General features: G+C 36.6%; 2 protein-coding genes and 1 long non-coding RNA gene across 3 annotated transcripts in view; all 3 read left to right on the forward strand.

Moving 5' to 3' along the window:
• LOC140169507 (gamma-aminobutyric acid type B receptor subunit 1-like) overlaps nt 1-7575 on the forward strand; it is a 58242-nt gene extending 50667 nt beyond the window's left edge. The window contains exons 9-12 of the mRNA XM_072192769.1: nt 829-1024; nt 1330-1529; nt 3361-3453; nt 7406-7575. Coding sequence (XP_072048870.1) covers nt 829-1024; nt 1330-1529; nt 3361-3453; nt 7406-7575 — 659 coding nt within the window. The remainder of the gene's footprint in view (nt 1-828; nt 1025-1329; nt 1530-3360; nt 3454-7405) is intronic.
• Nucleotides 7576-8405: 830 nt separating this feature from the next.
• LOC140170316 (uncharacterized) lies at nt 8406-10172 on the forward strand. The gene is made up of 3 exons (XR_011861523.1): nt 8406-8529; nt 9568-9675; nt 10060-10172. It is a non-coding gene; the product is annotated as an uncharacterized lncRNA (long non-coding RNA).
• Nucleotides 10173-10962: 790 nt separating this feature from the next.
• Nucleotides 10963-16396, forward strand: LOC140170315 (gamma-aminobutyric acid type B receptor subunit 2-like). Its single transcript, XM_072193683.1, has 5 exons — nt 10963-11097; nt 11667-11855; nt 14537-14683; nt 15433-15552; nt 16241-16396. Exons 1-5 carry the CDS (start codon nt 11014-11016, stop codon nt 16298-16300), a joined length of 600 nt encoding a protein of 199 aa, XP_072049784.1. The 5' UTR covers nt 10963-11013; the 3' UTR covers nt 16301-16396.
• Nucleotides 16397-24905: the final 8509 nt, after the last annotated feature.

A 24905-nucleotide genomic window follows, 5' to 3' on the forward strand; every position in this document is an offset into this window, starting at 1 on the left:
ATTACGAAATTGAATCTACCATAGAAATCCACGTTACATTTCTGCTAAAATGGACAGTCCCAAAAGTTAACTCTATAGTATTTCATAATTTTTGGTAAAAAATAACAAAATCAAAATTTGAAAGAAATCATACATTTGATATATGGATGTAATGAATCTTCTCTCAAGATCTTTTTAAACAAAGTTTCTCTTAGTTTGGACATTCGTTTCTTGAAATAGAAATAATCAAAATGTACAAAAAACTAAAGCCATATTATAACCTTTGCTGAGGAGAACGCCCTCATAAAAAATTAAATTATGGGTTTTTACACGATTGCAATGTAGCCAATAAAGATACTCTGCAAAAATCAAGACTTTAGGTGCTGTAGTTTTGTCAAAATCCGAGATTTTGAATAAAACGATGTAACCGGCGTTTTATTATTACGATGGAAATATTAGTCGAACACGTATGTACACACCGTGCGGGATACACATACACGCACACCCCGAGGATCGTACCGTATTACAACCACGGAGTAACATGCATGGGCGCTAGTAGTAAATTCCAATTTTCTATGCTTTACCTCACTTGTTCGGCTCAAAATTAAAAGGGGCATATCTGACAGTAAAAGCTAACATTTTATAAAAATATATACTAATCTATTTTACAGATTAATGTTATAATATGGTTTTAAGTAAATCAGAAAGTCCATCCATTTTGATGGTATCGATCATAATGTTGATGATGATAATAATGACGACGACGATGATGTTGTTGTTGATGATGATACTGATAACAACGATGATAACGTGTCAGAGTAATTGACTCACCGTTGTATCCATATTCAGAACCGTGTGATGTCGAATGGGTAACAAGCGGCGATTTTTGCTACAAATTTGTCGCCTCGCCAAACACATATGAACAGGCTAGTCTTAATTGCCAGTCGCAAGATTCTACACTTCTACACGTGTATTCAGAGGAAGATCATTGGAGGATATCAACGGTGTGGGAAATAGTTGAAGGAAAATATGACACAGTCTCTTGGTAAGGGTTTAATAAAAACAGAATTAAAGCTTCAAGCACATAGAGTTTCCTTTTAAATTGAACTTCAAGCCGATCCTACTTAAATGACTGCAATTTATTGACAGAGTTATTCCAATTTTCTAGAGATCATCTCGGTTTGGAATTGATTAATCCTCAGAATTTCAGACAATCACGAGCATGGAAGTAGGAGGACACACATACCTTCATACCTGACTTATTCGCCAAAAGCGATAACTAAAGACACATTCCATCTGGAATAACGTTTGCCAATGTGTACATACTTTTAAACAATCTATTGTTCTCAGGTTAATTGGTCTGCGCATGAACAATGGCCAATTTTTGTGGGACGGCAGTGAGCATGCGCTTTCTTGGCAACCAGCAGGTGGCAATATAACCGCCCTGGCAACTGTGACCGAACAATGTGTTTACGCCAATCTTAAAGATGGCGTATGGCGTACGACGGATTGTGGAAAGCAGTATTCATTTATATGTCAAAAGAGATCAGGTATGTGATTGAATATTTAGATTTTTTTTATTCATCAGAATCGCTATGGTGAGCTCAGTAGACAAGGTTTTTAGTATCAGCTCCAGAAATTGCACTTACTTATGTACGTTTCAGCAACACCTATTGCCTTTATCAACACTTGATCGCTATGGTGAGCTCAGTAGACAAGGTTTATAGTATCAGCTCCAGAAATTGCACTTACTTATGTACGTTTCAGCAACACCTATTGCCTTTATCAACACTTGATCGGTTGTGACTGCTATTGGCAACCGACGCTATAAGTGGTTCCAGCGCTCATTGTGAGGTCTTTGGCAATTGTCCTTCATCTCTAATCATGGCGGCGCCTTCATCTTCTACGATGTCGTCATTTTTGACGTCGCCATTGGATTAATACATAATCGTAAAATCTTTACAAACAATTCAAAATTTGTTATGTGGTGTCAAAACAAAATTATCTTACTCTAAAACCGTTGGGGTACGACAATGTACCACACTTTAAGTATGGGGCTATCAGCCTTGTATTTTCGCCAGCCTCGAACGTCACGTGTCACGTGTCCTATGCCGCCTGGTTTTTTTTTCTGAAACGTATACAAGTAACTGTAATTTCTGGATCAGATACTAAGAACCGTGTCAGGCGAGATCAGGTATGTGAATGAGAGAAACGATGATAGAAAATAAATAAATAAACCAACCTCCAAACAAATTTAAAGAAATACTAAACGCTACCTTTAATTTAACATTAAACACAACCCAGTGCACCTTTGAAGTAAATCTTCAATTTCAAATACAAATTAGAAACTAAAGTGACCTTGTATCGCGAATTGAGTTCAATGCTATCAAAGATACTGTCAGAGATAGTGGTGCTGTCAAGGTATTGATCATGTTAATCATTGAAATATCTTTAATAAAACAATTGCGTGGCTCAGTATAAAAACAGGCACATTTGTCATCTCGAAGAAAAAATACTTTTGCAATCTTGAATTCATATGAAAATATAAAGAAAGCGTTTTATTTTACTTCTAGCAATAAAAGGGACCCTTTACAACAACATAGGAGCTTGTGGCAGGTGAATAGAGGGCAATATGGCACTTTTACCTGTAGCCTACATCTTAATTTTTCCAAAACAATGTGCCATATAGGCCGTTTTTATACTGAACCACTTAATGACGCGTGACTCTACGATATCCGAAGCAAATAAACTAACAACCATACGGGAGTTTGAAAGTAATTACGCGAACAAAGTAATTCCAATTGAATATTTTTATTTTAAAGAAAAATGCAGAAGATCGATTGTACAGTTAAATCCCAGAGATTCAAGTAAAATGCAGACACAAAGGTATTTTTAGAAAACATAATATAAAGTGAAAGTGTGACTTCCCAAGCAATTAAACTTACCCATAGGGGAGTTTAAAAGCAATTACGCGAGATCCAATTGAATCTTTTTATTTTTAAACTCCCTTTCAATTAGAGGATGTGCACATGCCAAATTTGTGTGATCCCAATTTTCAAGCCTTAAGGGTCAAGATACATATTGCGAGCGCAGCGAGCAAGAAAATTGGCATATTTAAGTGTTTCAATTCTGTTTTCCTAAACCTTTTAGAGCGTTTTATTTAAAATGCAATCCATGAACATGATGAATGTGTGCCAAAATCGTTGACCCCCCTCTCGGCTTGCACAAAAATGCTCGTCCCTCTTTTTTGACTGGCCCTAAAGCCCAGACTTGTGCCAAGAGTGTACCAAGTATTCCAAGTACTTTTTTCCATGATGAAGTTTCAAGTTGGTACTAACACAAAGCATGTGTTTTTATGACAAAATTTACATTTACTTTTAGGTGCAGTGGAACGTTTCATCGCCCTGTATGTGCCAGGCGACTCACAAGATGGTGAAGGTCATCTAGAGTGGCGAGATGAGATATCATGGCCAGGTACATGAGAAGATGTCGATTACCCAGCACACACACAATATTTTACAGAAAACGTTTTATTATCGGGTTATATAAAGGGTATAAATAAACATTTCAAAAATCATTTTTTTATTTAATAATTGACAAAATATTCTAAAAAAATATATCTACACCCCAAAAGGAGTTTAAAAAATAATCACCATTCGGGTAGTCTAGCGTTGTTCAATATACACTCTAAATTACAGGGATTTAAATTCAAATCCAAAAGACTTACTTTTAAAACTTTCAGAGACTGTAGTTAGGGACCAATCAATATAGGATTAAAATAAGTCTTTACAAAGTTTTATAAATTTCAGTCCCACAGGGATTTAAAAATGCAAGTCCATTGGATTTAATATTCAAGTCCTATAAGATTTACTTTTAAGCATATCTGGGATTTATTTCAAAATAATATAAATCTTTATGGGGATTTAAATATCGATATTAAATACAAGTCCGTGTGACTTCTTATCAAGCAATACGGGAGTAATACCAAGTCAGGACTATTATTATTATTCATGATTTATTCAATCACACTCGCAGCTAAAAGCTGAATTGCTGTGAAGCTCACATATAAAAAATACAATATACAACATGACATATAAAGGGTATTAAAGAACATCAAAAACACACATTTGACCAAACAGGCGAAACTCCCTCCCTGCAAACCTAATCCCAAAGTGGAAAAGTCCTCTGAAAAAGGAGAGGAGAAACACCCTGAGAAAAGTCTGAAAAGAGGGGGCTTCGCCCCCGGACAAAAACATTATGACCTATGAGTTGGCAATACTATCCAAAGCATAAATAAACACAAGATCGATATTGCACATAAGTTAAAGATACATTGTTCAGATGACATATATATTAAGCATTATTTAACAGGTTGACCATGTAAGGGATTGCACTATCACGATATCTATTTGTGCGCCACCTAGGAAGAGTAAGTTTGTGTCCATTTCTGAGCTCACGGCCATGTACTTTCACCCTTTCTTTGGGAAACCATTCACGAAAAGAATCGGAAACCATGAGTTTTTGAGCAAATTCTAGGCAAATTTTTTTCTCTTCTTTGTGTGAGTCTCTCAAGTGCGCAAGTTTGGAGCGCCTCCTCATAAGATGATTGTTTGGTCAAACCTAAAATAATTCTACACGCGCGTTTTTGGATGCGCTCAATTGCAAGAGTTTGCTCTCTTGTGATACCACCATGCCATATTGGTACTACATACTCCAATAATGGCCTAACATATCCTATATAAACGGAAATCATATCTCTAACTGGAAGGTTGAACCGCTTAAGCGTAGTGAGCATATATAACCTACTAGAAGCTCGTTTTATTACATCTCTTATGTATGTGTCCCATTTTAGATCTGAACTGATTTGAATGCCTAAGATTTTGACAACATCCACTTCAGCAAGTTGTTGGTCGGCTATAGTAAGAGGAAATGGACTCTCTTGTTGTTGTGAAAAGCAAACAGTCATTGACATACATTTTTTGCATTAAGAGACATGTTGTTGTTGTCTGACCAAGTAACAAACCTGTGTAAGTCCTCCTGTATGACACTTGTTTTGCCTATTTGTGAATTTTCTACAATGGTGAGGTCATCAACATATTTTAGCGCCATAACGTGTGAGTCCTGTGCATTAACTGCATCATTAACAAGACATAGAAATGATGCAGGACCCACAAGTGTACCCTGTGGAACACCTCCGTTTAACTGCTTCCAGTCAGATGTGACATTTTGTACCTCACACATTGAAATCTACAAGATAGAAAATCACAAATCCAAGGTATCAGCTCAGATCTCGCACCCATTTGGAGCATTTTTGAGATGACAACGTTATGGTCCACCCTATCATAAGCCTTACTGAAGTCAGTGATCACAATTCGGCTCAAATTCTTGGGCTTATCAGCGTGTTTTTGAAGGTTATCAAGTAACTTTGCTAGATAATGTGTTGTGGAGCGACCTTTTCTGTTGCCAAACTGGTTACTGTCGAGAATTGGTTCAATGTCTTGCATGAGCCAGTCGGTTATGAATGATTCTGCGGTTTTGGCAAAATGATCCGTGAGCGAGACTGGCCGGAGTTTATCCCAAATTGGATGCGTAGTTTTGGGTATCGGAACTACTATAGCTTTCTTCCACTGGTGGGGAACAATACCGCTCTTAAATGAGGAATTCAAGATGATGGACAAGGGAGAGCTCAACTCATAAGCGAATTCACGAATAATGGAAGCCGGTATTCCATCGGGACCGCTAGCTTTCTTTGCACCAATCTTACGCAACTTGTTAAACACGTCCCATTCATTGATTGTAGGCAATAGAGGTGTGGGTCTGAAGGATGGCAGAGTCTCAAACTGCAAAGGAGTCAAATCCTTGCCTATCGACACAAAGTGGTTGTTAATACTGTCAGCAACCATTTTAGGTACTGACGCGTCAACACCAGGGGGAGGTTGAATCATTGGCTGATTCTTATTGTGCGTAGTCATGATTTTTATTTGACGATACCATGCAGAGGGATTGGACTTCCTGAGTCTTTGGACTCTGCCATGATAGAACTCATGTTTTGCCTTAATTATTGCTCTATTCACTTTATTGCGGTAGAATCTCCATAGCGGGAGTTTATTGTGGTTAAAAGCTGCTTGTCGCTTCCGAATGAGTTCTTTAACAGCGGGGGTCATCCAAGGCTTATCCTTGACGTGAAGTTTGATCACTTTGGTTGGAAAGTATTCATCTAATGCTTTCTGAAGAGTCTTGTAAAATGCATTACACTTTTCAACAGTACCTTCTGGCTCTAAAACCTCTGTCCACGAGTAATTAGAAACCCAACATCCAAACTCGCGAATTCCCGAGTCCTTAATGGGTCTGACACAGCGTCTAGATGTTGCGTTGGGACTAGATCTGGAACTTACAAGAGGAGACCAAACAACCCCTGAATGATCACTCTTTCCAAGTGGTGAAAATGCGACAGGCTTACGGTAGTGAATCGAAAAGTTAGTAAGAATTTTATCAAGGGTCGCACGACCTCTGGTGGGTACCTCCACGATTTGTTTAAGATCATTGTTCTTGCAAAAAGCACTGATGTCTAAGCGATTAAGATCACCTAAAATGCAGAAACCTGCATATGGGTGTTTAATGCGTGATTGATCAAGACCTGTCTGAAGATGTTCAAGCATTTGTGAAGCTTCCTTTTTATCCGGGAAATATGCACAACAGTATATCAAGGTAGATACTTCCCGTGGAAGTCTTGTTGGTTTGACTTCAATCCAAAGTACCTCTAAACTGTCTGGATTTCATAAAGTTCAAGCAATAGTCTACAGTGCCAGTGATATTCCAGTGTCACTGTGTCCGAGTGTGATCCTTCATGGAAATAAGCTTACAAATTTATAAATTATATCATGTGTATAGGTAAGCTTATACATCAGACGCACATACTACTACCTCGTCGATTGAAGATAATGCTCACATTGGCCCTTCGTGCACAACAATGTAAGCTTTTTCATGGAAGTTATAGTCACTGACATTGGCAATTACAGCATCTGGGATGCCATTCTACTCGTGTTTGTGTTCGCCCATATCACTTCATTCATTCGCTCGCCACCACACAAAATCTCAAAAGAAAGATGGCGGCTGAGCAGTCCAGGACAACTTTTCGATTTGATCACGTGCACGCACCATCGCGTTGTGATTGGTTTAATTTTTAAGTCTTTCGAAAGATTTAAAAATAGATTTTATTTTTCCCGATCCCACAGAAAATTTAAATCAAACCCGGCGTAAAATAAATCTGAAAGACTTAAACAATTTTTAAGTCTCAACTAAGATTTAAATTTTAAGTCTTTCTAATTTAGAGTGTACAATCTTTGTTTTTTTCCTGCTTTTATGTATTTTGCTTGCTGTGTTAATAAAGATTGATTGAACAACTTTTGTGTATTTTTTGTTCCAGGTGGCGTGATTCCTTTAGATCACACGCCAGAGGTTGTCATTACATACGTACGCATTCATCTTGGAATTGGTGCATCGCTATATATTCCTATGTGCATAGTTGCTGGGATTGCTATGATCAACGCATGCGTATTTCTTGCATTCAACATCAAATATCGCAAGCAAAGGTAATCAATGTTTGGTCAAAACTAAAGCGCATTAAACAAAATATTATTAATTAAATTACGATTGCGGGGAATACAATAATTATGATCATAATAGATAGAGTAGTGGATACAGTTTTGCTGAAATTCGTATCAAAGGGTATCTGCATCATAATTCCAAAACTAATAGAGTAAAAACAAATTTCTGACTTTCAAAAGTATCCCTTTCCATGAAGTATTATCTTTTCATTCTCTAAACTTCATGTATTTCATCGACACTACTGCTGGGTGTTGTCAGTCTCATTCCACTGGGTGGGTGAGATCATGTAAAGGTTTGTCAGCAAATATTTTGTTCATCATCCTCTCCTCTTCTCTCCGTTTTCTCTATTTTTCTCTGTTACCTTTCCTTGCCCTGGTTTTTATCTGCTCTTTTTCTTCTCATTTTTTCTCTCTCGTTTTCATCATTTTCTTTCTTCATTTTCCTCTTTGTTCATTTCAATTTATTATAAAAGCATCGTGACCATAAGGTCAAATTGAGCAACTTGTGCAGAGTAAAGGACATCAAAATAATAAAATATTACAAATACAAAATATATAAACAACAAATTTATATATCAATTTAAAAAAGGCCTGGTAAAAGATAAAAAGGTATTGGACATAGAAAGCGTAAATAATGGTTACATGTCACATATACACCAGCATGAAGGGATGAGTGAGTAAGCCTTGCTCCAGGATGCAAGTTCCATACCCAGAACATTTGTCCCAAATACGCTATCGTTCTGCAGCGTTTTTCACACATCTACCTTTACGCCATTTTAAACTCCCTTTTCAATCAACTATTTGTTCCAGACACGTGAAGATGTCCAGTCCGAATCTCAACAATCTGATAATAATCGGTTGTATTCTTGTTTATCTGAGTGTCGTCTTAGGTGGTATCGATACTAATATGGTTTCCTTACAAACTATGACAATAACATGCCAGGTAATATGACACAAACATGATCGTTGTTGATTTCTTGTTACCATTCACACACATTTGTTTGCCGCATTAGGCACTGTAGCGCCCATATATTAAGCACAAAAAGTAGCCTTACACTTAAAACGCAACCTAAATAACCAAATGAAGTAATCAATTGATCCATAATTTAGTCCTGCGTGCTTCGATACCTCGTTCAACACGATGCGATTTTATTTCCCGAAGCTATACCTATTTGAATGAAAAAAGAGAGCGTTTTAAAAGTACCAAGTAGAATATTGCCTCCTTCAGGGTGATTCCTACCACCTATTGAAACATACCAATACTAACTCGCGTGCTCGTAAGTATCGTATTTCGAGAGAAATGTAATTTTGTGTCACTTTTGAAATGCTCTCTTTTTCATTCAAATTGCCGAGTGAGGTAGCAAAATACGCAGAGCAAAATTCTCCATATATTGACTACTCTATTTTATTTGGTAATTTAAGATTAGTGTCTGTAAGTTATTGCTTTTGTGTTTGAAGTGTACGGATACGTTTTGTGCGCAATATCAACAGAACCGACGATCGATCAGACATCTAGATGCCGCGTTATTTCCATTTACCTCTAATTTCATAGCAGTAGCTATACATCCAATTTCCGCTGCCAAAGCAACCAACACAGGCGCCACCACCACTAGCACTACCAATAACATCAGCATTACCACCACCATAAGCACCAGCACTACCACCATCACTATAGCACCAACATTACCACCACCATGAGCACCAGCACTACCACCATCACTAGCACCAACATTACCATCACCACAACCACAACCACCACAACACATGTAAAATAGGACGTTGTGTCCAACACCCCAAATAGTATTTTCTTGTCAAGGTAATGCCAAATAGACAAATGGTTTAACGAACCTTGTATGGACAAAACATTTTCATCGTTTATTTTCACACATTTAAAATCACTATGAGGAGATAACACTTATAATTCAGTCTAGGCAACTACCTAAGTAGCCTAACTTCAAACATCTAACTTGCTATTTTTCAGTTACGTGTGTGGACAATTTCTATTGGTTTTGTAATGGCATTTGGGTCAATGTTTAGTAAGACATGGCGAGTGCACCAGATAGCTGCTTTCAAGACCCCAAAACGAAAGGTTAGTTATAATGTTTCTGAAACATATTTTATAGCAAGCAGCTTTACATGTCATGAACATTGTTATTATTTAACAGCATCTTACAAGCATTAAAGCCATAATGTATATAATTTCAGTCAAGTCTTAATGTATTTATTATTTTCCAAAACAATGAGGCGAAATTAAGAAAACCACTTAGCCGGTTAAATGTTGATCTTTATGGATGAATTAGCGAAAAAAAACCCGGCGATATCCGTTTTAAATTTTTTTTTGTAATTAAAATATTGTCAGTATAACATTGGGCATAACAATCACGCGAAAAATGATATTGATTTACATCCGAGGCTGTTACTCAAATTACATTTAAAATTGTTCACGTTCAATCATTTCTTTGTTTCAATCAAGGTTGTTACAGATACACATTTACTCCTAATGGTCTTGGGTCTTCTTCTATTCGATACCATCCTACTCACCATATGGCAAGCGATAGACCCATTGTATGGACAAATTGTGGATCTATTTGATAGGGTTAGTATTACATTTATCACTCTTTTTATTCCAATTATCTACGTCGTGTTTCGGATGGTCTATATTCTGATGCTAGTGAAAAATACAGCCGACATTATACATCTGTTATTATCAGAGCATCATCATCAGTCGGCTGCGGAGCAGGCGACTACAAGCTTTCTCCAACTAATTCGATCTTGGGCAAGCGAAACAATTTTGTTTGGCTGCAGCATCCCTTCAGTATCTCCCAGGAGGTGCTGGGTATACTGTAAGTACAGTGTGCGCGGCCATCCCGGTTTCCTCTTCCCGTGTGGGGGGATATAAAGCACATATTCTTTCACAGGCTCGCCATCTTCAAGACGCACTATATGGCCGAGAAATTTGAGTTGATGAATCTTGACTCTGGCAACCAGTGGAGTGGTGTTGGTCAGGTTGTAGATGGTTTCATGTTATCAGAGCAGAGGGGTAGAACTTATTAAGATGCCGTAAGAGAACGTGTATGCATATGTGGTGTGTGTGTGGCGGGGAAGTAGTGTAGACTGGGACAACATTTATGTTATGACCCTTATTATTTTTGGAAATAATCATGTACTATAGTTTCAAGGGTATTGTCATTGCTTATAGCAAGTGTTTGTCAAATGTTAGTAGCTGTGTGAAATAGCGGAGTTAAGGAATCTGTCACGTAAACCCAAACCATTGATGAGCCCGTTACGTAGACCGATTTCTGCTGCTTTTATGAGAAATATTCTGCTTCAATCAATAATAATATTGTTTTCATTTCCTTGTTAGGATGATCCCGATGTCCCCAATCAGCGTCTCATCCCACACATAGAGCATTGCACCTGTAACAATATGTTCCTGTGGTTGACATTACTTTATGGATTCAAAGGATTACTCTTGGTGTTTGGTGCTTTCCTCGCATGGGAAACAAGAAAGGTAAACTACTACAGTTTGGATTCAAAACGAATACGATAAAATATGTAACTTAACAACGTCTTCCTACCTAACTGAAACGGCAACTATTGAGATTATATTTAGAACGCCAACATTGATTTGACACGTCTGTTTTAAAGTCTTCACGGTTTTTCTTAAAAGTAAAGTACCAATGCGTTATAGACATGGCATTAACTTGGCTAGCATTGTTAAATTTAAACATTTGCTACAATTATTTTTTGCTATGGTATCACGTACATTCGTTGTATTTATTCTTCACTTATATTTAACTCATATTGAGCCTACTTGTCTAAATGTATTTATTTTCCACTTGTTTATTCTTCATTTACATTATAACACTGTATACTTTCACTCTGGACAAGATTATGTCCACCTTTCACATTGTGTGGCAAATATGATTTAGAATTTCCACATCATTATCCATACAGATACAATGTTTTAGGACAGACTCACAAAGTAACTCGTGTCTGGCCGAGTATTCGTCAGCGTTATCTCCCAGATTTTAGCTGTTAAGATGTAGTCTATATGCACATTTGTTTTTCTTCTATAAGGTTACCCTTCCAGCATTAAATGACAGCAAACTAATTGGCATCAGCGTCTACAACGTGGTCATTCTCTGTGTTATCGGTGTTGCTGTCAGCTATATTATGGATGCTGCACCCGCGGCTCTCTACATTTTCACATCCAGTTTTATCATCTTTTGCACAACTTTGACCCTTCTTGTTGTATTTGTTCCAAAGGTACGTTAGTTGACCATCCTTTAAGGCAGCTGTGTACTCTAGACATTGTTTCTTTCGCAAAAATACAAGGAATGAAAATCTAGATTTGTAAACTCCAACTGCAATATTTTAAGGATTTTATTTCACTATTCCACTCGTGTTTGAAATTGAAAAGGAAAGAAAATCTTTGTTGTACCAGCAGGGTACACTCGCGCAACAACGCATCGCGTTGCGTATCGCGCAATTTGTTAACGCACAAATACGCTACGCATACGCGACGCTAATCTGCATGCGCGGCGCATCTTATGGAAACATCACGGAAGCACAAAAACCTAGTGGTCAATTGGCTCCGTTTTAGCTGATAAAATGTGGGTTTTTCAAGTTCTTTCCCCCGATTTAAATATCAAGTTATAAATGGATTTCGCTCAAACTTCTCAAGAGGCCGTGGATTTACCCGATGTTGATGTAATATAAGGTAGAAAAATAAAAACTGCCGCATTCTCCTGCGAGATTCGATGAAAGTGCAAAATGTGACCACTTTAAACTTCAACGGCCATTATTTGCTCGGTAAAAGGACGATTTAGGTACACGATAACTCAATAAATACAGCATCTATAGGTAAGCAAAATATGATCATCGTAAAAAGCATGATCGACTCAAGAAACGGTTTTCTCATTTTTTTATATTTTGGTCTATTTCCGATTTTAGGCATCATTTTGTGCAAATAGGCGTTTGTGAATTTTAAAAAGTTCAATGTGATGCCTTATATGGTCAATATCTCAAAACATAAGGCCAATATCAAAAAAATAAAAAACCTGTTTTTGGAATGGAGCCTCAAGATTGAGCTAAAAACAAAATAAAATATTTTGGAAAGAGTGTTTTTTTGTTATGATGTACCTACCCCATATTGCCAAAAACTCACTTTTTGTAATTTTCTTCATAATTGTTGTTTTTACCCCAAACCTGTATTTATATTAAGATTTATTGATGTCTTGCCTTTATAAAAATGTATACTTTTATATGTCTTGCGCGAATAATTACAAAGTTATTGCACTTTTACTACATGCATGTCTGAGAGTACACAGCCTCCTTAATTTGACATGGATGTATGAAAACAGTTTTCGATATTGTGAATTTTGATTCCTTTTGTCAACACGATCAATGGTGGAATCATTCGAAAGGAGCAACAACATTGTTTACAATATTATGGTAAACAGTAGGCAGCTTCCTGATTTGTTGTTCAATAGTGCATCAACTTTGTGCTTTGACTATATTTAGTCAACACGAGACTACTGTGCAGCAAAATTATATAATTTGTTCAACTTATGATTATATAGTAAACGTTCTCGTCGATATATATTTTGTCGTCGGCAAATGGTTTCAAAATAATGTCCCTATCCTTTTTTTTGTACAGTGGTCAATGGTATGAGGATTTGGTCACGCTTGCTGATACATGGTTTTTGTATGTCGTGCTCATGTGTCACATGCGTATTAATAAATACGTATTTATGAATATAGTCGAAGCAGACTGTCAAGTAGGCCTACGAGCTGCAGTTATGCTTCTCTGCTTGAAATAATAGTCGGATGGAACTTGCATATGAGGGTAAAGTTGGGTATGCATCACATGTTTTACTTTTAATCGGAGGTATATTGATTTTATAACAGGTGCCCAGTGGCCACCTTAAGCATTTCGAGAAATTCAGGGTAAAATTTAAACTCATGGGTCAAAACTCAAAGTTGTTCTGATTTGGTTGAACATATTCCAAAATATACTACAGGTCGCAAGGATTTGTGCTATACATGGGTCAAACACAGAAAAGTTACCCAATTTAGATGAAAATGGTCTCAAAATGTTTGTCTTGGTATAATAACTCAAAAAATAAATAGTTTTTACCGCTTACAATGTTACGTTACCATGGTAAATATTCTTTTCATGAATTATTATAACACAACAAACATTTTGAGAGGTCCCACTTTTTATTACCAAAAGTGGACAAATTTTGTGTGTTGGATCCCGAATGGTACCCGAATTTCAAACTTTAACTTTTGACCTTGAGACTTATTGGTCGTTGGGAGGACAAACTACATATTTTTGAAATCCTTGTAGGAATATTTTGGTATAATTTTAAAATCCGAGCGATTTTGAGATTTGGCCCCTGTTTTTGAATGCGCAATACTTTTATTGCGCAAAGGTGCCCGCCGGGCACGTGCCATTTTGACCTCTCAACATGATAGGCATCAATTTTAAGCAAGAAAATGTTAGTCCGACACGCAACTTTACACTAAAGGGGAAAGAACAAAAGACATCTACTCGACTATAAAGGTTCGTTGTTGTCACGCCATTAAAGTAAATTTGAGTGTTTGTTTACATGTCAAGAAAAACCTTGTTCCACATTCTTGTTGCACAGTCTTCCCTCTTAAAGTGCATAATATCAGTTCGGGGGCACTGCTAATTCAAACACGTCTCTAATATCAAATACTTTTGAAGCGTCATGTTACATAACAGTATCATATTTCAGAGACGTCTCATAAATCACATACTCCCTAGTTTCAAAACCCAGTCGCAAACGATATTAGTAATTTGGTAAACGTGCCAGCGCAGTGGGAATAACTTTGTGTATAGGCCTTTACATGTCAAGAAAAACCTTGTTCCACATTCTTGTTGCACAGTCTTCCCTCTTAAAGATATTGATCATCCACAGATGAAATCAGTCCGTATCTACCCTGATGGGGAGCCTATGAGCACGATGAACATGCCAACATCTACGACTGGCAACATGTCATTTCACGCAGATCCGAGCTTTGTATCTAAAGATGATGTTATCCAACTTGAGACAAAAATTAAATCGGTGAGTAGTGAAATCTTGACCATTTTAAAGCCATAATGTGTGATTTGCTTCAAGCGACGCCCTCAATTTTACTCGGATTTCTACTTTTTGCATAATTATAATGCCCATTGGTATACTAAAATACCACGTAAAAGACTAAGCCTGAAGTAACAGTAAAAATTAACTTTTTGTATTAAAACCGGGTCGACCCGGTTTTAGTCAGAGTTCAACGATCGAGTACTTGCTAACATGTACCGTGGATGTCAGCTTGTATGTACACACCTCGAGCGCGATGCTCCGTGCAGTTACATGCATTACGATCGGCGAGCGTTGGAGGCGTTGGAATGAATCGCAATTTTCTTCGTTATACCTCATTTGTTTGGCTCGAAATTAAAAGGGGATAATGTGATCAGTGAAAACAAACCTTTAAATAAGAATCTATTATTTATGCAAATCACACATTATTGCTTTAATGTAACAATGTTACAAAGGGCATAGTATCATGACATAAACTTACCCAAAGATAATGCTAAATAACTTAAATTGAATTATTTTTTGCTTTAGTTCAATAGGACAGTGGCGTACCGGGCAACAAACATTTCCTGGGGAGATCGGCAAAACCGTAGTAAAAAGTGTAATTTTAATTCTAAAATGCGCCCTCATTAAGAACAATAATTATTGTTTCACCACCACTTATGTCCCGCCCAGTCGGTACTCTACTGTAAACATCATAATATTCTGTGTTAATCCTGAATAAATCTTGTTTTCAGCTTTTGAAACACATACTTGATGACGGGCAAGCAGGACAAAATTTGCCGCGTACTACTGGAGATGAATCCATTGCAAGCAACGGCTCGCCCAAACAGATCTTTAAAATGTTGATTGAAAAGGTTGGTTAAAATAATTGTTGGTAGTGAATTTACTTATATGAGCATAATACATGTGTTTGAGTGGATGTTCTTAGTCATCCAGTAATTTTGCAAATGAATCGAATACTGGAACTTACTATTTACGACGCGACGTTTCGTCTGGAACCACCAGACTTCATCAGGCAGCTGACCCGCTGGACTGGTCACGTGATAGACAGCTAGATATTGTCTTGATGACGAAGTCTGGCGGTTCCGGTATAAAAAAAAAACCTCAACAGACCTACTTGTGCCGACATGACTCTACAAAATTGGTTAGCATTTTTATCCACTTGCAATGTTTCCGCATGGGTGAAATGAAAGGAGCAATACTTTCCAAGTTTTAGCCATTTAACTTACAAAACTGTAGTTAAGTTCTCAATATTAGCATAACTATGATATGGGAAATGATCAGATTTTTCCTTGCGGTCATCAGTTAAAGCCAATAAAAACAAAAACTGTGGGCGTTTTCCCCCCTTTCCGTAATAAATCCTCCATAAAGGGCGAAAATTAAATCCCTATATCAAGCCTTAGGATCATCCTTTCATCGCTTGTGTGTCAGCGTTATTTGTCCAAATATATGAGTACAAATCCCGCTAGGTCATGCTTCCTTCCAGAAAAAATAAACCACCAACAATGTTTTTTTTTTTTTTTTTTTTTTTTACTTTTACAGGTTGATGCTGAACTCGTAGCTGTGAAAAATGGTCAACATACAAGAAACGCGTGGCAATAAACGGCGCATTACTCAATTTGTGTAAATCCAATGATCAACACAAATATCCAGGGGGCGTAGCTACGTTGAGACATGAATGACAAACGCCTCATTATTCGCCCCGAAAAAAAAAATAGAAAAATAATAATAAAAAAGACAAAAGTGAAAATAAAATCACCTAATTTAGTAGATCCATGCCTAAATTAAAGGAAGGTGACCTGATTATTTGACAAACCTAATTCTTTCAAACTTATGTATAACATGAAATGCTGTCCCTTTTAAGCATTCATGCAAAAAGAACACGTACATGTTCCTTATAAATGTGACTAATAATTTCCTTAATGGAATTACTGACATTTATACAGCGTGACACTGGTAGTCTACATAAGCACAAAGGTGCTCCAATCTCGGGTAAAATGCCATGAATGTAAACATTGACATTTGCAATACATGTTTTAACAAGAAAATTTCTGGAAAACAGCATGACGAGTAAAATATCAATGATTTTCGGACACCCTGTATGATGACTGTTTCGCTGTTTTTGCTTCAACCTAGGACTATATCTGGAGATTCGTATCTGTAGCCTGTCCTAGCACGATCAGATCAGATTAAGATTGATTTAGGGTTAATGGTCCGATTTAGGCTTGCTGTTTAGTGTTAGAATTGTTGATTAGGGTCAGGTTCGCATTAGGAATAGGGTTTTTATAGGGCTAGGCTCTTGGATAGGGATAGAGATACGGCTAGGTCCGAGGATTAGATATGGTTTAAAATAGAGTTATAGATCAAGTTAGGGTTCCGGCTTGAGTTAGGATAGAGTGAGGCCATACAGGATGCTGTGTAGAGGCCCATAGACAACGTGTACACAAAGACTAGGTTTTATTTTACACGTGACTATAGGCCTTACATGCGCCTTAAGCTTAAGCAAAATGCCTAGCCTAGGCCTATACTGTATTAACACGTATAGGCCTATGTACGTTATTTAGGGCAAGGAAATCACCAAAAAATGTGCATGTGGGTCTAATTAACAAAGTGGCATGTCTATATGATCATCAACATTGATTTTTCATCATCATTATTCATTAAGGGTACTTGCCTATCAATTTCATTCAGGGGCGTGTTTGAAAAACGGCACAGTGCATTAGTAAAAAGAATAAAAATTACTAAAATTTTCACCGGGGTTCGAACCACTGCCAATTGCACAAAGATGCCTACTGTGCCACGGTGACTGTGTTCAACATTTGGCGATTTTAAAAGATATACATATCAACACGTTTCTAGTGTATCAGATTTTGGTAGGAATACAGTCATAGAAAGACACATGACTCTACTTGTCTGTTTGTTTTTCATTTGATACAAATTAATTTTGATGAATTGAACTGGTACGACTCTTAGGACTCGTGATAAACGACGATTAATTTAGTAATAATAAAATGAAAACGTTGGGTCATTCACGACGTCAAAACCTGGGGAGGACCACACACATCCGTGTTGCATGTGTACGTGCGCAATCGATACTCAATGATCCAGACAATAGCGTTTGAATAATACCATGCTTACCCTAATAGCTTACAATAGATACCCCACCGTAAATAGCTCTCTTCATTACCTCGCTGTCCCAGTATATACGCGCAGCGTACGCACTTTTGAACCATATTTTGTTCAAAAATGATAGGAGGGGACTGTTTTCAGCTAAAATGTTGGTTATCAGCAGATGCTTGATGATACCGGGAAGTGTTGCAGAAAGGTAAGCGTACTCTTTATTTATTCAAAATATCACATATCAATGAATTTAAATTGGAAATCCAGGTCAAAATTTTCACCTTAGAATTATTGTGAAATAAAATCAAACCAAATTTAGGCCCCGCAAACAACGCCCAATTATTCCCATTGGTGTTTGCTACACGAGCATATAATAAATTATGATTTGGGGCTAATTTGAGAAGAGTTTTTGATCAAAAACATCGACAATTCAAGACACTGTAAAAACAAATCAAGAATTTTCTGGGATAATTGCAACTAAGTATAATGAAAGTTATGATCTAAGCTACCAGATGCATCATTAATATCCTGACTATGATATTTAGTTGTGGGAAAAGATTACTTTAATGTTTTGGCGGGATTATTTCCCGCCAAAAATTTCAACCAAAAAGAGCATGTAGCCTTAAGCTTTCTATATGTATACGCAGGCAAGCGAAGGTTGTTGAATTTAGAAGCCCTGAAATCACAGAAACCAGCCGTAAACCCAATACTAATGCCACAAGTCCCCCCCCCCCCACACACACACAACCCGTTAGGGGCCTACTACCTCAACGGGTTCTAAAAACATACCTTAGTAGTCGAAGAAGATGCACGTTTTCTTGCCAGGGCAAATACAGTTAAATATTGAGAAATGTAAGCAAAAACTAGCTAGAAAAGTCCCCATGACGAATATCAGATCCATAGAATTCAGTGTTTCTATAGGTTAAATACCACTAATTATGTATTACACGTGTTTCAATGGAATTTTCTCATATTCAGAACTCTCATAGTTCAATGTCACCAATATCAGGTGAAACTATATGATTTAGATGCCAAATGATCAAAAATTCAACATAGGTTGACCTGAGACTTTTCTTGTTTTAACGCGCTGAACCGTAAACACCTTAAAATGACAGTGCGCCCTCGAAGCTGAAAGTTACAATATGATAGGGCGACTATTTACTAAAAACCGAAGCCGTGCGTATGAATGTTGGTACTATTACATCAAAAATGTCATATAATGAGAGAAAATGTACCATTTTGAAGCATCAAACTCTAAAAAGTACTTTTTTGGCTATATAACTTGATCAATTTCAGCGATTTTAATGCCATGAAAACAAATAGTTACTCATCGTATTTCAATGTATCGCCCAGGCCTATTAGTCGTATTTAACCTACAGTGTTTTTTTTATTAATGATACCATCATGATCCTGTAATAAACTGATATCTAATGAAATATCCTACTTTTCTCAATTGAAATTAGGAGTTCCAAATGGGTGTAATACAGAAGATATCATGAAAAAACTGTTGAATTAGGTTTTTAATGATTTCTTGAGAAATATACCGAGTTGAAGCGCTTAATTTTAGTATGTTAATGAGAAATATGTGAGCTTTCACCTGATACCAAAATATACATTTGTGTTTCAAGTAATGACAGTTTGAAACATTTTAAAATTATAGTACTGGGGGACAATCCCCTTTAGGAACCCCTGCGTATATGGATATAAAGTAACCGTTTTGGGTTCTGTTACACTTTACTAAAGCAATACTAAAAATGCGCACTAAATGCATGGCTTCATTTAAAAAGAGTGCAACTAGGTGGACCAATTACCACGTAGACATCCCCGCATACCGTAAAACAAGTCTAACCGTCTACAAGCATATATAGTGTTTTTGATGAAACCTAAATTAATACGATACATGCGTTAATATGCCAATGCAATAGATTGGTCTTACAATAATACTTGTTTGTATATGCTTGGATCTGTAATTTATTTGCTCAAAACTCCATAATTTTGATTCATTTAGCTTTCATCAGAAGCACTTTATATGCTTGTAGACGAGGTTTTACGGTATATGGATAAAATGTGGTTGTTTGGAGTCTGGACACAGGTAGTACAGTTTTTGTTTCAAATAAATAGTGTAAAAAAACTATAGTACTGAGGGACAGCCTCCCCCAGGAACCCCTGCGTATTATGGATTATAAAGTGGCCGCTTTGGGTTCTGTTACACTTCATCAAAGCAATACTCTCGCAAGAAAAGCGCACTATTAATACATGGCTTCAAAAGGTCTTCATTTAAAAAAAATCCAACTAGGGGGACCAATCCCTGCATATATAGATACTACCCAGCAAACACAAAACGTTTTAAAACGTTTTAAACAGGTTATATATTATTTATTATTATTATTATTATTGTTATTATTATTATTATTATTATTATTATTATTATTATTATTATTATTATTATTATTATTATTATTAACAAATACTTATACGGCGCTCTACAGCGATCACAGCGCTTTACAATAATGCAAAATTACAAAGAAACCAAGAAGCAAAAATCAAAAAGAAGCACATAATAAATAAATCCCTAAACTTAAGGGAATAACTGGGTTTTCAGATGGCGATTGAAGATATGGACGGACGCCGTCTCTCTGATGCCAACAGGAAGCTGGTTCCAAAGACATGGGCCAACCACGTAAAATGCTTTGTCACCAGCCGTACGCCTCGAGCGTGGAACTACAAGCCTGGTAACATAAGAGGAAGAACGGAGTCGACGCCTATAGTCATCATTCCCATCTGAAACATTGTACAAAACAAGATCATTGGTAAGGTAGCTAGGAGCTAGATCATGAAGACATTTTCTGTCCTTAACCGGAAGCCAATGAAGAGTACACAGAAGCCGTGACGAACTTTGGTCCGGTCCAGAAGCAAATACCAACCGCGCAGCCTTATTCTGCATGCGCTGAATACGTTTGAGGTCGACTTCCTTGGCGCCAAAAAGTAACGAATTGGCATAGTCTATTCGGGACAGGACCAAAGATCGTACAGCGTGATGACAGGCTTCTTGTGTAATATACCTTCTTATTCTCCTTAAATTACGAATATGATAATTTACGCTCCTACACAGACCACTGATCTGGTCGGACATATTCATGGCGGAATCAAATATGACGCCTAGATTTTTTACAGAGGAGGTACTTTGAATGGTTATGTTACCGAGCTCCATTTGAATAACTTACAATGTACTCGATATTCTTGGTGTGGCGATTACCATAAATTATTCACCAAAACTAGCATTTAGCAGTAATTCGGACAGGGCCTACTTATCTTGTGAAATCGATTTGTATAATTTCATATATATTTTAGTCATTGATAGGTTAGCATCTTTTATTTAAATCAGAACATGCCAACCTCACAAACAACATGGTCCCTAAGGACACCACATTCTCTCCAGTAGCCATATACTTTTAACCGGAACTCATCACCATTGTACCTTTCGCGTAGTGATTTGGTGTAATGCGCCCTTTATTAGTATTATTTATTTCCACTCTGTTAGTACAGAAACAATGGTAACCCATGTATTCCAATCGTATAAAGGTAACTATGAATATTAATGAAGCAGGTGACATATTTACCAACTCTAAGAATAATAATAATAATAATAATAATAATAATAATAATAATAATAATAATAATAATAATAATAATAATAATAATAATAATAATAATAATAATAATAAAAAATAATAATAATAATAATAATAAAAAAAACAGAAATAATGACAATTGACATTTTTTGTTCCTTATGCTGAGACGGAGAGTTTGAGGTATCACACAGCATGATTGGAGCAACTTTTACATCATTATAACCTTTGACCTACCTAAGCTGGTGACTATACAAAGGACATGAAATTTTGGAAACAGGTCCATTCCTATACCTATACAATACCAAAAAACGTTTTAAAACGCAAAAAGGGGCCAAAGTTCAAACAATCTTTCCTGTGTGGCTTTTCACCCTTTTTAAAACTTGGTCCCATTTAATCATAATAACATGAAGAACGGGTCATAATTTTTCCATGCAACAAAATTAGCACTTAATAGTTTTGAAACTGTTCGAAAGCGGTGCAATATGACTTAGGCTATATCAATGTATGTAGGCCTATTATCAAAAACATTATAGAAGGTGTATATTTTATTATATTGTGTGTTTATATAAAGAGTAGTGGAGTATTATACTTAGCAAATCGACTGTATGTCAATCTGCTGCATATAGGCCCTACACCTCTACATAAGGCGCAGAATCCAACATGACGATGAAAAATGTAAGAAAGTGAGTATTTGCTACGTTTTCTTAAATCAAAATATATTATAACGTCTATACGGAAATACTTCAATCACGCACGAACATTAATTCATTTACTCTACGAAATAAACACTGACAACTAAGAAAACCAACAGGTATAGATGACTCTGTATGGGTCTTTAGAAACTTTCATAAATGGGACCAAGTTTAAAAAAGGGTGAAAAGCCTTTTAAAACGTTTTTTGGTAGATATTGATACTTTTTTTGAGTTGGATATCCATATTGCGCGGTTAGTGGTTCTTTGTAGCCATGCGAGGCAAACTAGTTGGATATCCATTATCGCGAGTATTGGTTCTTTGTAGCCCAGCGGGGCAAACTACTTGGATATCCATATTTCGCGGTAAGTGGTTTTTTGAAGCTCTGGGGGAAAACTAGTTGGATATCCATATATCACGGTTAGTGATATTTTGAAGCCTTGTGGGGCAAACTAGTATGATATCCACATTTCGCGGTTAGTGTGATAAATGGGACCAAGTTTAGAAAAGGGTGAAAAGCTTCACAATTTTTTTTTAAACTTTGGCCCTTTTTTACGTTTTGGTAGATATTGATGCTTTTTTGAGTGGGATATCCACGGTCAGTAGTTCTTTATGGCCCTGCGGGGCAAAACAGTTGGATATCCACATTGCGCGGTTAGTGATTCTTTGTAGCCATACGGGGCAAACTAAAGTCTGCACAAAAAGTAACTCAGCTGTTATATATACGCCTATAGATTCAGAACTAATAATTCTTTTCACAATATTTCAACATAGCGAGAAGGATGATTTATTTACACGCATTTTGATACCCCATTCGTCAAATGTCGTTCAATATTAACAACACAGTAGTGCTTTTACAGAAAAATACCCGAATTTAAAAGTTGCAGTTTAGAGCGATCAATGGTTATAATGCCAGCACTGTAAACACGTAAAGCCCGCCATTATCTTCGCGCTTACTTCAAATCAATACAAATAACTGCAACTTTTAAATTGGGGGTGTTTTTCTTTCAAAACACTGCTGTATTGTCAATAATGAACAAAATTTGACAAATGGGGTATCAAAATGCGCGTAAATAAATCATCCTTCTTTTTATGTTGAAATATTGTGAAAACAATTATTAGTTCTAAATCTATAGGCGTATTTATAACAGCTGAGTTACTTTTTGTGCAGAATTTAGTTGGATATCCATATTTCGCGGTTAGTGGTTTTACCCGTAACCACCCCAACCAGCTACATACCTCATCCAGCTATTTTACTTATCAAAATACTAGTGTCTACCCATCATGACGAAGCTCCTACTTCCGGTAATACCGCACACAATTTATACTGGTGTGTTTATAGTGCAAATACAATATCCTTCGGTTGAGAAGGATATCGATCTACCCTACATACATATACTGCTAGTGTTTATCCGGATAATTTCTGACCGGATATAAATTTACCGTAATGTACCGCACATCTGCTCCCACTATAAACACGCTCGTACATATAACAAATGCACTACGATCAAATAGGTTGATGACAACATTTGATTGAAATGACTGCACTGCACTATGATTTAGTGAAGGACACCGGTTCAAATCCTTTGTTTAGAGCCAATCGATAAAAGCATGCAGAGCCTCAATATGACCTTCATCCAGTAAGGATCAGCCAAGCACGAAAGGTTTCTTGTTTAGCTCAACTTTTTTCTTCAAGTATTTATTCATAATGCAGGCCTAAATCAAGTGTACTGAGAGAGTAGGAGGATTTGTTTGATATTATTCTTGATTTTGATTAATATTATAGTCATACCTGCTTGTTTCCTTAGCATCGGATATTAAAATTACAATTCTCCACATACACATTCCAGTTTGCAAGAGAAGATGTAAGAAAAGCAGGGAGAACAGAATTACATCTTCTCTGGTACAGTACAAAGCTGTCTTTTTATAGTATTTAGAAAATATTTACACAACCACCAACTATCAAAAGACTGTGGGTTCTGGATTCTAGCCCGAGTAATTAATGGATTATTGTGTCATAATATGCCTACTGTGGTTGAAATTGCATACGATGATTCTACACTGACGTATAGAGAACATCATTCGCAAACTTTCACACTTCTCGGACCTAAAGGTTATAAGGGATTAAACGCTTGAAGGATGTTGTTCATACTTGCATCTACCGCCGCTATTGCCATCGCTCGATGCTCGCCTTTCCACCTTTCCAATATGCTTCTTGCGTGCAGTGTGTAAATAAACGAGTTAGGTGTGAAGCATGAACGAAAGATTAACTTTGTTATACGTCGACAGATGCCCATAGGTGCTAGTATGAATTTCCATTTGATATAATTGGGCACTTCAGGGTTCAATATAGATTATATACAATTTGATATATTTTCGATGGTAAATATATTTCACTTTAAAAATTTGTAGTTTTCATAATTGCAATTTGTTAATATTATATAAAAAGCGGGTATAAGTCTATAATTGTAAGAGTATCTGATCATTTTGAATTTTAATAAATGCGAAACGCCGGCGGCAGTGACCAGCAAGAACTGTGTATGCCGCGATTCTTGCAGTAGTTTTTATGAATAGAATACAATAGCGGATACAATAGCGAATACAATAGAACTCTATTACGGGCAAATAAACCTTTTCGCTTTGCTAAATTTCACTTCTTCTTTTTTCATTAACTAACCGTTATTTTTTAAACTTTGGAAAACCTCGACGCGAGGTTTTTAATGTATCTAAACATTTCCAGCTTTTAACCACAATGTTTTGCTACC

This window comes from Amphiura filiformis, chromosome 14, assembly GCF_039555335.1.
Source record: "Amphiura filiformis chromosome 14, Afil_fr2py, whole genome shotgun sequence".
In the NCBI taxonomy this organism is placed as follows: Eukaryota; Metazoa; Echinodermata; class Ophiuroidea; order Amphilepidida; family Amphiuridae; genus Amphiura; species Amphiura filiformis.

What these genes read in the sequence shown, in the direction of transcription:
- LOC140170315 (XM_072193683.1), top strand. Translation starts at nt 11,014, where the DNA reads ATGTTCCTGTGGTTGACATTACTTTATGGATTCAAAGGATTACTCTTG. An exon ending in TCGCATGGGAAACAAGAAAG is followed by an intron (nt 11,098 to 11,666) that starts GTAAACTACTAC and finishes TTCTTCTATAAG; the next exon opens with GTTACCCTTCCAGCATTAAA. An exon ending in TTGTTGTATTTGTTCCAAAG is followed by an intron (nt 11,856 to 14,536) that starts GTACGTTAGTTG and finishes GATCATCCACAG; the next exon opens with ATGAAATCAGTCCGTATCTA.